A 14,004-nucleotide genomic window follows, 5' to 3' on the forward strand; every position below is an offset into this window, starting at 1 on the left:
TAATTGCAATAGTGTTTGCAGACAAGGATAGCTTAAATTTCCTGGTCTATCACACAAATTCAAGTCCTATTGCCTAAGAGCTAAGACATAATGGCTGGTCACCACAGTGGAGAAAATGGCTCTTTGAGGGGAACGATGGCATAAGTCAATCAGACAGGACACACGTGCATGCACGCAACCCCGATTCAGCGTAGTTCTCAGTAAACAGATGTGACAGCCACTTTGAATGCTTTAAAATTTGTTCTAGTTAGAAAAGGCCTTGATATTGGATTAAATTGTAGATACAATGAAAGGAGCCCTGTCTGGCCTGTCAAGAAGTCAGATGAATGTTCTTCATACTCTACACTGGGTGCACAATGTGAGGCTGCTATGCAGTTGCAGGGTCTGAAGAGCCTAGCCTGCAAGGAAGGTCTGCTAGTGAGTTCTGGAAGTTCCAGGGTTAGGGGGATATTCCTTTTTATAAACTTAGCTCCAGCTTTGAAAGTCCTAAAAAAGGCTCTCTGTTCATAAGGAGTGACAGTGAGCTCAGGATGCTCTGAACCTGGTGCACCAGAATTTGGAGGTCACCCTTGAGACTTCAGAGGGGTGGATAGGAGGGAAGAAGAGTGAAACAGCCTCAAGTAGCAGATGACATGGCACAAAGGCACAAGTGGAAGTTCTGCCTGCTTTCTCTCTGCCACAAAGGAGTTGAGGGAAATGAGTGACGTGAGGGGATAGCACAAGCCCCAACATTCTGCTGAGATCTGGCAGGCACCAGCCTGAAGCCTTTCTCTGCCTATTGTACAAATCCCTTCAGTTTGTCCTCATGGTCAGGCATGGCTCTCTCTTCTCCCCACTTACCTGTGTAGTTTTCGGCCTGCAAGTGCATGTCACAAAGCTTATGGATGTAGCGGATATACATTTCTTCCTTGTTAATCTCAGATTTGTAAAAATTCTACAATAAAGAGAAGGAAACACCTGTCAACTACCTGTGGAAGCCATAGCCAAGCTCTGGGCAGCTGGCCAAAGCCGTGGATGTGCTGGGCAGGAGGGGGAGGGCAGGCCCTGGAGGCAGACAGCACCAGAAGGAGAAAGCACCAGCCAGAAGGAACACCTGCTGTGGGTGGAACCACTGGCAGGTCTATGGGAGCCCTGGGTAGTGTTAAGAGGAAAAGCATCAGGGCAGATGAGGAGTCAGGGTTGACTGTGAATTGGGGTATGTCAGGGTTAGTGGGTCCTTGCCAAGAGGCCAGGCTAGAGTTCTATCCAAAGAGAAGCTCGTTTCATTACTTCCCCAAGTAGGAATGTGTTTGGGGAAGTGCAGGCCTCTAAGATACCAGTAACAGGGCTGATGTCCTGATTCAAACCCTTAGGCCTGCAGCCATGTATTGTAGAAGGGCCAAGCCAATCACAGTGCAGGACAGAAACCATTTCAGTAGGCAGAGAGAAGTCAGGGCCCATGTCCTCTCACCATCAGGTTAACAGTGCAGCCGATCTTCTTATTCTCTGTTTCCTCTCCTTTCATGCAGTCCCTGGAAGAGAGAGCACAGATGAGCACCAGATATGAAGTGGGGCCTTGAGACAACACAAAGAACTGTACTATCACTGGGGCATTAGTATGACCAAATCCCAGATTGACATGGCCTCCAACAGGAACTGCTTCCATAGATAAGGACTCTACTGTGAGCTCCTTTAGCTTTGGAACCACTCTCAGGGCTCAAAGATCTCTGTTCAACTGAGCCCCTTATTCTGGTGGCAGAGCACAGAGAGAGCCCAGAGCTACTTCAGGGTATTAAGTGGCACCTACCAATGTCCTTGGCACAAAAGGGTGTATGAATTAAGTGGAAGGCCAAATCCTCAACTTCCCAAAAAGGGAGGCACAGAATTCTCCTTAAAAGGCAGGTTTCATTTTGTAGGAGTGCTGAATAGAAGCCAAGACCCTCCACTTCACGGCCCTAGCTTCAGGGCTCTGTACATGTTCACCACCTAGTTGACATTTCTCCCTACGGTTTCCTTCCTGTGTACTAGTGTTTGGAGCCATCTATCACCAGAAGTAGCAGGTCTCGTGCTTAAAGCATCAGCCAGGACTGAGCTGCATTCATACCTAGCAGGGTCTGGGTGTAGGAGGGATCAGGGATGGCCTGTGAGAGACAGGAAAATAGGAACACTGAGAATGGATCTTTTCCAAGATAGGGAGAGGGTTGGTCAAAGCCAAGCTCCTCTAGAAAGGAGCAGAAGCCTGGCACAAGGAGATGAAGGAGAATGAGAACCAGACTGGTGAATCCAGCAAGACATCTCCTATGCCAGCCAGAGTGCCATCTGCCTGATGTGTCTCCTTCCATAGCAGCCCACACTGCTATAGAGAAGATCTAGTTTCTTGTGCAGCTGTGTATTAGCAGCTCTGGGGAAGAGCTGCAGAAAGGGGTTTATACAGATTTCTAGGGTCAGGTTGGAGAGTGTCTTTGGCTTTGCTCCACTGACAGGCACAGGGCCCAGTGAAGAGCAGTACAACCGGGAGTCAGGGTCCCTAGGCCAAGTCACTGAGCCTCTGGATGGTCATTTGACAAACTCAGTTCTCCCCACCTTCCCATCATGCAGAGGAAGAACCTTGGGATGACTTCTTTGAAAGAAAAGGATGTTGAAAATCCATACTCCTCTCATGATATTCTGCAAAGCCAAATGTCCTTCCTGTGGAAGTCTCCTGTCAGAGTTGACAGGTTTGTGAGGTTTGGAACCAAGGCCCTCCTTTCTAGGGGGGTTTGACCTATCAGCACATTCACCACATAAGATATTTGGTTCCTATGTAGCCAGACATGAGGGTCCTGAACATCCCTCTGCAGAACCTGTCCCTTTAGCGCTAGCAGGGCCAGGAAACTGCTTGACTTTTCGAGGAGTGAGCCTGAGGTCAGATGGCCAAGTTGTTCCAAGCAACCCACACAATGGTAGAAGGCATCTGTCTCCCCAGTAAGTTGGCCCCATGAAGGGCAGTGAGATCTTACCTAGCCACTTTGGCATTTAGTGATTTGTGTTTTCTATTAAGCATCTGAAACATTTACCAAGGATTAACTTCTATTTGGCCATAACCAGAACTTCATAGCTAAGTCCCTTAAACAGAAAGGAACTGGCCTCAACACTGTGATACCAGGGGCATCCTACACACTTCTGTGCTCTATGACTGCTTCTCCTCTGCACTGCTGACAGCAGACTCTTTTTTTGTGTAGCTCTGCATCACTTCTGTGTGGCTACTTCATGGTGGATGCCTTTTAAAGTCTGACTTAGGTGCAGCTGTTGCTTTCCTCTTGCTCTTTCTCTGAAGCGTAAGCAGGGAAGACTCCAGAAAGAGGCTTCTGAAGCATCTGGCTCACCTGGGTAGTGGGCTGGCTGGGGACTACATCAGTGACCAGGAAGCCCTCATTGCAACCTGAGGGGCCTGGGAAAGGCCAGCTTCATAACCCTCAGTTGCCCGTTCCAGGTAGAGGTTCCACTTTGAGCCACAAGGGCTTGGCAACTCTAGCTCTGTCCCTGTCTGTTCCAGGCACAAAAAAAACCCTTCTAGGGCTCTGCTTCCTAACCTGGGAAATATAGTTACTACCAGTGAGAATCTTCATGTCTGACACAGAGTGTCTGAGATTCACACAAAAGTTAAAGACATTGATATAAAAGTTGAAGAGGTATTCCTCTGAGTATCTAAAGTTTTGCCAGTGTAAAATTGAGTCTTACATAACAGGTTCAGGTAATTCTAGAGTACAATCTACTGATTATTTGTTTAATCAATGTATATATTTTAAAACTTTGTATATATTTTTAAAATGTATATATTTTAAAACAAAAAGGAAAATTATTTTTTCCTTTTTGTTTGATGTCCTTCCCTTGAGTCATATCAACAACTATTTTCTTTTTCTTTTTTTTTTGAGACAGGGTCTCATTTTGTCACCCAAGCTGGAGTTTAGTGGTGCAATCTCAGCTCACTGCATCCTCGACCTCCCCGGCTAAAGTGATTGGCCCACCTCAGCCTCCAAAGTAGCTGGGACCACAGGTGCATGTCACCACGCCTGGCTACTTTTCCAATTTTTCATAGAGATGGGGTTTCGCCATATTGCCCAGGCTGGTCTCAAACTCCTGAGCTTAAGCAATTTGCCTGCCTTGGTCTCCCACAGTGCTGGGATTACAGGCATGTGCCACTGTGCCTGACCAACAACTCTTTTCTTAGTAAGTTCTTGAACTAACTGCATTGAGGTAGAGGAAAAGAGTTGCTTGGTTCCTGCATGTTCTTTCCAACAAGTTTATCACTCATTATTTACTATGCACCTGCCAGGAGCTGGCCCCCATACAGGGGAACAGGGAGATAAGGACAAGGTTCCTATCCTCAAGGAGCTGGTCCTCTTTTGTAAGGTAAGACAGAAAGATGACAAATGATCATCATTCAACATGTGCACGGAAAGGTAAGCTCCTGGCTTGGGAAAGCTTCCTTAATAGGGGTGAGTTGGAAGACCACTCTTGGGAGAGAACACAGCATACAGAGAAACCTGAAGGGAAAATACAAGTGATTAAGTGGTGACAACATGGACACAGAGATAGGGCATGGTTCTTGAGTCAGCTAGATCTGGGTTCAAATTCTAGCAGCGGTACTTCTTCTTTTTTATTTTTTGGCTTTTTTTTTTTTTTTATACTTTAAGTTCTAGGGTACATGTGCACAACCTGCAGGTTTGTTACACATGTACACTTTAGTTGTCTCCATGGATAAAAAGAATGAGGATGCTTATGTGATTAGAGAAAATGTATGTAGAACACTCATGTGGTAGATTTTCAATAGACAGGGGCCATCATCAACATTATGTGGTTTCCTTGCATGTTAGCAAGGAGCAACACTGGGAGGCTGGGGTGTAGGGCATGAGTACTGGGGACTAGCAGAAGATTGGTCTGGAGAAGTGAGCAAAGGCCAGTAATGCCATATTAAAGACTTTGGACTTTTTGTAGATACCACCACCGAGACAAGAAATAGAGAATGAAGTTGGTTTTGGGCATGAGTTTGAGCTGCTTGTAGAAGGCAGCTAAAGAAATCAAACAGGCGGCTAGAACAAGGTCTTGGAGCCTAAGAAATTATTTTCTGCTCCTTCGTTAGGCCACGGTGAATAAAGCCAAACTTCAGAAAATGTTTTGGAAAGGGGGAGGTGCAGCGCTTTGCCCACCTCTCTTCCCTGTCTAATTGCAGCTGCAGGAGAAGCTACGGACCTGGTGTGAACAAAGAAGTCTCCTGCTGTAAAAGGGGCCCCAAGGCCAGCTTTGAACTCGAAAGGCCCAGGAAAAATGGGCTGAAGTTCGCACAAGCATAGCTGTGCTACAGAATGGGGGGATGCTTAAGACGTGAGCACATTTCTCAGGAATTCCATTTCCATATCCAGGCCAGTGCATTGGACACCTGAATCTTTTGCATAGCAGCATCTTCTACTTCAGCAGCAACTGGAGCCAGGCTTAACTCTCCCATTTCCTGATCCATGAGCTGAAAATGCTCCCCTCATTTGGCATTTGCACAGCTTATAGCACAGAGAAGGCAACTATTGCTTGGAGCTGGGTTTCATTTATCATTTCTCCTCACCTTCCTCCAGGCTCCCAAAAGGCACCTTTAGCTATCACCTGAACCCTGCTGAGAGAATGAGTAAGGCTGCAGTTGTGGTTTCATTGTCATGTTTGGACTAATGCAAAAGCCATGATACAACTGAGAAGGCAGACTTTCATTAAGAAATTCTAATTCTGGCTGGGTGCAGCAGCTCAGGCCTGTAATCCCAGCACTTTGGGAGGTCGAGGTGGGAGGATCACTTGAGCCCAGGAATTTGAGACCAGCCTGGGCAACACAGTGGGAACTTGTCTCTACAAAAACAAAAAAACAAAAAATTAGCCGGGCACAGTGGCATGGGCTTGTAGCCCCAGCTACTCAGGAGGCCGAGGTGGAAGGATCGCTTGAGCCTAGGACTTCGAGGCTGCAGTGAGCCATGATTGCCCTCCAGTCTGGGTGACAAAGCAAGACTATCTCCAAAAAAAAAAAAAAAAAAAAAAAAAAATTCTTATTCCACATGAACTCCCAGACTGAACATAATATGAAGATCTCTGAGCTCACAGGCTGTTTCCTCTAATCTATTCTGGCCACGACCAGGGGACAGAAATAAATAGATTTTAGATAAAGAACATAGGCATTGAAAAGTGGGGTCCCTAGTCCCTGGAAAAGCCAACTTCAAGTCCTCCAGGTGATACCTCTCTGCTCATCTGCCATATGGTTCTGAGAAGGGTCTGCACTAAGGACCTACTGCTGTTCCCTGCCCTGCTCTGGAGACAGCTTTACTCTTCCCTCTTGCTGTGCCCATTCCTCTGAGCCTTGACCCTTCTGGATGGAAGGCCAGATGACTACATGTCCCTGAGATCCCTCCAGGGTACATGTGCCCACATTTTAGTGGGGAATCCCAGGAGGCCCTAGCCTACCCCTGGGAAAAGTCTCTGTCTCTGTCTCTCCTTGGTCATCAGCAGATTCCTATTGACTGGTGATGGCACCCAATATCACAACAGTCCTCCCCATGAAGGGCACATGGTCTCAGTTTTCAGGTCAGGGGGATTCCCTTGCTAGAGAGAGTATCCTGACAAGGGAAGAGGGGAGCGGGTGGCTGAGAAGATACCTGTAGTCAAGAAGACGTTCCATGAGACGGGTGACTGAGGTCACAAAGGAAATGCCGGTCTCGCGCCATGTTTCTTGTTCAACTTTCTCCAGCAGGCTATTGGTGGACGGGTGGAGAAAGCAAACACAATTCATGAGCCTTCTCCTGGGCACAAGAGTGAAGTCCAAGAGCCCATGGAGGCTGTGATGGATCTGGAGACAGCAGACTTACCACACTGCAGTCTTACCTGGGGTAAGGCCCAAACAGCTGGGTTCTACTCCATGCAGCAGAAAGCAAAGATAAGGAAGTTACTGAACTGGCAGCAACAAATGAAAACACATCTTCTATTTCCATGTACAAGTTCCTAAGGATGCCACTGAGGTGGGGGGAGGGAGGGGCTCGGCTCCAGCCACCTTAGGCATACACTGTAACTCACTTCTGTTCTGTTCTGAAGGAGTAGTTGAACAAGAGCCCATTGAGGGATAAGCCTGACTTTGCCAATGGCTGACTGTCTTTATCACTGCCCAGAGCCATCCTCACCAAGCTCTGTTTTTCAAAATTTTAATTTTTCTTTTTTAAGATGGGGTCTTGCTATGTTGCCCTGTCTGGCCTTGAACTCCTAGCCCCAAGTGATTCTCCTGCCTCGGCCTCCCCAAGTGCTTGGATTATGGGCATGAGCCACCATACCCAGCCTAAACCCATCACCTTCATGGAAACTAAGGGAAAGATCCACTAGTCTTGGGGCCCCAACATGAGGGAAAGTGAGCAAGTCCAGGAGCTATACTTGGCCATCCTACTGTCACAGGGAATGCTCCCAAGTGAAATGTGCCAGAGCCAGGAGCTAAATGCCCAGGTTCTTTTCTTACTTGACAACCCCATGCTCCTGGTACCTCAGGGCAGCCCCTGGCTTCTCCAAAAGCCTGGCTTCTGAGATCCTCTGCCATCCCACAGGTCTTTCCTAATGGACAATGACTTGAACTCTTTCTGCTTGTTCCAGTGATGAGCCCAGGTCCATCCTTCACTCCTTACAACCCTATTCCTGATTCCTTTCCACACTATTCCTTGCTCTCTAAGGTCATGAGAGTCACCTGGGGTGGCAGACCCAGCTAGGGGTCTAGCACTGGGGACTCAAACCCACAGCCTGACTGCTGTTAATGCTGCTGCTACAATGATGACTGTCTCCTTGCACAGAACATACTTCCTAGGCCAGGCTTCTGAGAAAGTGAGGGTTTTCCAGGTGACTCCTGTTGTTAGAGAAGGTAAGAACACTGAATCTGACTTCTGTGGCTTTATCCGTTGAGAAATGTACCAGCATTTTTCGATTGTGTTCTACAGAGGTCTCTGTCCTAGAGGACAGGTGGAAATGTTCTGTGAGCACACAAGCATGAAAAATTGGGAAATGCTGATCACTATACCCTCCTTTTGGAGATTTTTCATATCCTTTTTTTTTTCTTTTTTGAGATGGGGTCCTGCTATGTTGCTCAGGATAGTCTCGAACTCCTGGGCTCAAGCAATCCTCCCACCTTAGCCTCCCAAGTAGCTGGGATTACAGGTGCGTACCACTGCACCCGGCTCATATCCTTTTGCACAACAAAGGCTTTGAGAAGTCCTACAATAAAGAGGCTTGTTCAATTTTGCTTAGTTGAATCCTTTCTAAACTAATTCACCCATGATTTACTTTTTTTTTTTTTTTTTTTTTTTTAGCATACCTACAAACAACTTCCAAAAGCACAAATTGGAAAATGCTGCTCCATGTTATCAGTGGTTCTCAGTTCTTAGACTGATTTTAAAAGAGCTTATAAACATGATTTGGTCAGGTAATTAGTAACTGCAGATTATTTTTGTACTTTTTCCTTTGTAGTAGTCATTTGTTAGTGGCCAAGGAACACTGCCTTGTTTCCACAATTAGACAAATCTTCGGCTAAAAAAGAAATACTAAAGTATGGATTCATTTTCACAAATTATAATTATTTAAATTTAAAATAAATTTACATTTTACCTCATGACTCCTCAAGAAACAAAATGGGCATAGTATAGCAGAAAGACTCCCCCATTTTGAAATTAGAAGATCTGGGCCCTCCTTCCAGAGCTGCCTCTTACTGATCATGCAACTGAGTGCATGCTGGCACTTCCCTGGGCCCAGTTCTTTATCTCTCAAGTGGGAGGGAAGATAATTTCTACTCTGCACACCTTGCAAGTATGTCATGAGGATCAAATAAGGTAAGAAATGCCAATACGTTTTGCACACTAGAAAGTTCTAAGCAAATAGATAGTATTATTCCTGAAAAAATATGCTAGAAGTTTGTCTTCAAAATGGTACTAAAACAAAGAACATCTCAAAGTTGGAAATAAGTAAGATGGGGAGGGTATTCTAGAGCTGTAAATGTCTTAAGATTTCATTTTTTAGGAAGATAAAATAGCAACATCACTATCTACTTGGGAGGGCCACAGTTCCCCTGGGTCTCTTCAGGTCTCTTGGCCTCCATCAACTCAAGCCAGAAACCATGGAATGGAGGACCCAGAAGAACCCTGACATCATTCAGTACAACCATCTCATTCCACAAACATGAAAACTGGCCTGGAAAGAGTGTTGCAGCTTGTTCAAGAGCTCACTGCAATGTTTTTCAAGCTGATTGTACTACCTTACAAAGCAGGGCAAACAGGAACCTGTCTTTCAAAGGAGGATTTATCCCCCACCTTGAAATGCCAGCATTGAGCCCAGAACTGAGTCTCCATGAACCATCTGCCCCCCATCCAGATGCAGTGCATGTTATGAAGACATACAATGATCCTTTTCCTGTCAGCAAATCTAGGAGCTCAGAGATTACCTGTTTTCTGTCTTTTCAGTCAACTATGGGAATCCCTGAAAGAGCTTGGTTTCTTGTTGACAGAAGTTGAGCATTGCTACCATCAGGAACAACCCAGGTCTCTCTTGATAACCAACCTCTAAAGCCTGCCAGTGCAGTTGCAACCTCTACTTTTCATTGGCCCACTTCATCCCATCCCCCAGTGTGGTGTGCCTGGGGCTGGAGCAGCTTACAGTAGGCTGAAGAGCTCCCTGTAGCTCTCGTCACCTTTCCCTTCTGACACCATGCTGTCCAGCTTGTCAATCAACTCGGCCTCCACCTAGAAGGAAGCAGAGACTTCATAAACTTGAGATGACCTCAGAAGAAGAATGGGAAATCCAGTTCCTGTGGTGGGTGAGGATGGTGGGAAACTAGTTTCTGATCCTGTCCTTGCTCCAAAGAAATCCTAGGGAAGACAGTATCTCACCTATAGCACCAAGAAACCACTCTGCTCCCCAAATCAAGAAGGCCTCCCACCCTAGTGGTTTGAAAAAGAGGACTTAAAAGTCTCAGGTACTCTTTCCAATCTAAGGGCAAAAGGCAAGGATTCCCTACAGAGAAAAGTACTTTGGATTCAAAAGAGGCCTTTTTCAGATGTTTTTTCCCCCTTTAAAAACATTAATTCAAAAGAATTTGTATGCATAAAATACATTTGGTTAGAACTTTACTCTGTATTCAGCCAGTCAAAAAGGATGCTTTCTGGGGAGCTTGTCCTCACTCTAATGACTGGCATTAAATGGAGCTGAATGAGATTTGAGTGTTTCCTCCAGAGAATTTCCTTCAGGATAACAGGCTCTATTGTTTGTACCCACAGAACCTAGAGCCCTTGAGGCTGCTGTTCCTATCACTGGACCATCACTGGGCCCCTTCATTTGTTATTGGATACCTAAATCATAAGGAGCAAGACTATATTTGTTCCTACCCCGTGGATTTGCAAGGGCATTCAGCAGTACTCAGTCATTTTTCTTTTTTTTAAATTTAATTTAATTTTAAGTTCAGGGGATACCTGTGCTTGATTGTTTGATTGTTGATTGATTGGTACCTGTGCCAGGTTTGTTACATGGGTAAGCATGTGCCATGGTGGTCTGCTGCACCTATCAACCCATCACCTAGGTATTAGGCCTCAGATGCGTTGGCTATTTATCCTGATCTCAGCCACTTTTCTAATAGGTCTCACTGGATTTACTCTGCGGTGAGAAACTGGTTGTAAGTGATATGATATAAAATTGTTTTAACCTTTTATTAACCTTTATTTATTTATTTTGAGATGGAGTCTCACTACGTCAGGCTGGAGTGCACAGGCGCAATCTCGGCTCACTGCAACCTCCACCTTCCAGGTTCAAGCGATTCTCCTACCTCAGCCTCCTGAGTAGCTGGGCTTACAAGCATGCATCACCATGCCCAGCTAATTTTTGTATTTTTAGTAGAGATGGGGTTTCACCATGTTGCCCAGGCTGGTATTGAATTCCTGACCTCAGATGATCCACCTGCCTCAGCCTCCCAAACTGCTGGGATTACAGGTGTGAGCCACCACGCTGGACCCCTTTGTTAACCTTTAAACTGTGGTACTGTGATATTATTTATTATTTCATATAAACAAAAAAGCCACGGTATGGCTGCATGAAATAACGTACTATAAACAGAAGCCTTTCTCACTCTACAGAGAGCAAAGAATCCTAAGGCTAAGAAATAATAAAAGAATAACTGAATTAGTAAATTCAATGAAGGCAATTAGGGCCTCTGAAGTCTGATGACCCGAAAATGAGGACAGAGCAATAAATATAGCCTCTTTTTTTTTTTTAATAGTGGTCTGCTACATGGCCAGGGCAGGGATGAGTGAGTTGCTTGAATATACATTTGAGAAGAAACAGAAAGTCTGAGACCTGGGGTCCTTAGGGATTGAAGCCGTCTCACTCTCTCTGTGTAGAGAAGAGGCATAAGCAGGGACTTGCCTGGGGTTATGTCAAGTCAGGTAGAGCTGCATCTAGAAGCCAAGGTGGATTAGTCCCACTTCAGAGCTTTTCTTGCCTCACTGGGTCAACCTGCTAGCTAAAAGGCCCCCAAGAGACAGACCTGATTATAACAAGGGATCTCTCTTCACACATGGTGGTATAGGTAGATTGTGCCTTCAGAACAGAGCAAAAACATGGGGAGGGGACCTGGAGCAGCAGAGAGTACAACAGTGTAAACAGGGTACAACAGTCCATTGGAGCCTAAATGTTTCTCAAAATGGGTCTCTGGGCCAGCAGCAGCAGTTTTACCAGAGATCTTGTTAGAAATTAAAATTCTCAGGCCTCCTCTAGTTGTTGGATCGGAAACTCAGGGTGGGAGCACACAAGCGGTGTTTTAATGAGTCTTCCACATGCTTCTGATACCTATTCAAGTGTTTTGAACTTTGTATTAGGCAAAGAAGCTGGTGATGGGGCTGGATGTGGTGGCTCATGCCTGTAATCCCAGCACTTTGGAAGGCTGAGGCGGGCAGATCACCTGAGGTCAGGAGTTTGAGACCAGCCTGACCAACATGGTGAAACTCCATCTCTACTAAAAATACAAAAAAAATTAGCCAGGCGTGGTGGCACCTGCCAATAGTCCCAGCTACTCAGGAGGCTGAGGCAGGAGAATCACTTGAACCCAGGAGGTAGAGGTTGCAGTGAGCCGAGATCGTGCCACTGCATTCCAGCCTGGGCAACAGAGTGAGACTCCATCTCAAAAAAAAAAAAAAAAAAAAGCTGGTGATGGAAGGATATGGGGGACATTACTTAATCACCCCTACAGAGCTCATAAAGGAGAAGTTATTAGGAGAAATCTAGAAATCTGAAACATGGGACACTGAATATCAATGCATGCAAAATCAACATCTGTAAGTCAAACAAAATAAGTTCTTCAAACATATTATGTCATAATTAGTGACACTGACCATCAAGTTTGCAGTTACTTTTATTCCATAGAAACAATACTCCTGAAGTGACATCTTCATTCAACAAATATTTGTCCTGTGATATAATGAGCTGCATAGTTCTGATATTTACCTCTCTAAGCCCAAGTTTCTACATTTGTGAAATAGGAATGGTGGTAACATTCCTCTTTGGTGTCACTGTGCCCTGGATCTTGGGAAGTACTCAATAAATGCTAGTTTTGATTTTCATCTCTATGAGCCTACCATGTCCCAGGCACCATGGTGGGTTCTGAGATATAAAAATGCACAATAAATAATCCTGGTCCCTAAGAGCCTATCATCTGGCAGAGGAGGCAGGTATGACAGCTGACACGGCTCAGCATGGTGATTGCTTAGATGGAACATACACATAAAAGGTGGTCCGGATTTCAAAAAATTGTGCTATAAAAACTTAAGAAAGGTTTCTGACTCTTTGATCTAGTGATTACAGGTCGAGAAATTTACCTAAGAAAATGAGAATAAATGTTTTTTGCAATATTAACAACAAAAATTTGGAATGAACCTGAGTTGCTAAAATTAGGGGCTGGGAGAGGTGGGTCATGCCTGTAATCCCAGCACTTTGGAAGATGGAGGCATGAGGTCAGGAGTTTGAGACCAGCCTGACCAACATGGTGAAACCCCATCTCTACTAAAAATACAAAAAAAATTAGCTGGACATGGTGGCACACACCTGTAATCCCAGCTACTTGGGAGGCTGAGGCAGGAGAATTGCTTGAACCTGGGAGGAGGAGGTTGCAGTGAGCCAAGATCATGCGATTGCACTCCAGCCTGGGCAACAAGAGGGAAACTCCGTCTCAAAAAAACAAAACAAAACAAAACAAAAAAAAACATGCCAGGCGTGGGGGCTCACGCCTGTAATCCCAGCATTTTGGGAGGCCCAGGTGGGCAGATCATGAGGTCAGGAGCTCGAGACCAGCCTGACCAACAGGCTGGTAGTTTTGTAGTTTTAGTAGAAACTGGGTTTAGTAGAAACTGGGTTTCTACTAAAACTACAAAAATTCGCTGGGTGTGGTGGCATGCACCTATAATCCCAGCTACTCAGGAGGCTGAGGCAGGAGAATCACTTGAACCTGGGAGGCAGAGGTTCCAGTGAGCCGAGATGGTGCCACTGCACTCCAGCCTGGGTGACACAGCGAGACTCCATCTCAAAAAAAAAAATAAATAAATAAATAAAAATAAAATTAGGAGCTTAACAAAATACATTACAGTCCAGCCATACAATGGAATACCATACAGCCTCTAAACTGACAGGGTAGTATAGGGGAGCATTAATTCACATGAAGAGGTAGTCATGACAAGTTGTTACCAAAAAAGGGATATTACAAACCAATATATACAGCAATTTCATTTTTTTGGCCTTTTTTTTTTTTTTAATACTTTAGGTTCTGGGGTACACGTGCAGAACGGGCAATTTTGTTACATAGGTATACCTGTGCCATGGTGGTTTGCTGCAGCCATCAACCTGTCTTCTACATTAGGTATTTCTTCTAATGCTATCCCTCCCCTAGCCCCTCATCCCCCTACAGGCCCTGGTGTGTGATGTTCCCCTCCCTGTGTCCACGTGTTCTCATTGTTCAGC

At 45.3% G+C, this 14,004-nt stretch overlaps 1 protein-coding gene across 11 annotated transcripts in view; it reads right to left on the minus strand.

Annotated features, from left to right (window-relative positions):
- Positions 1-14,004, minus strand: part of DOCK3 (dedicator of cytokinesis 3) — a 735,525-nt gene that overhangs the window by 43,255 nt on the left and 678,266 nt on the right. For 10 of the 11 annotated variants that reach the window (XR_008523281.1, XR_008523280.2, XM_024244830.2 and 7 more), the window contains 5 exons: positions 9,664-9,749; positions 6,871-6,897; positions 6,645-6,740; positions 1,451-1,511; positions 841-934 (listed from right to left, as the gene is read on the minus strand). Coding sequence is in view for 9 of the 11 variants with exons in the window: in XM_024244830.2 (XP_024100598.1) it covers positions 841-934; positions 1,451-1,511; positions 6,645-6,740; positions 6,871-6,897; positions 9,664-9,749 (364 nt within the window). In the remaining 2 variants the exon portion in view is untranslated. The remainder of the gene's footprint in view (positions 1-840; positions 935-1,450; positions 1,512-6,644; positions 6,741-6,870; positions 6,898-9,663; positions 9,750-14,004) is intronic. The other variant, XM_054550668.1, reaches the window with a different exon arrangement.

The sequence above is a fragment of the Pongo abelii genome, chromosome 2 (genome assembly GCF_028885655.2).
Source record: "Pongo abelii isolate AG06213 chromosome 2, NHGRI_mPonAbe1-v2.0_pri, whole genome shotgun sequence".
Classification (NCBI taxonomy): Eukaryota; Metazoa; Chordata; class Mammalia; order Primates; family Hominidae; genus Pongo; species Pongo abelii.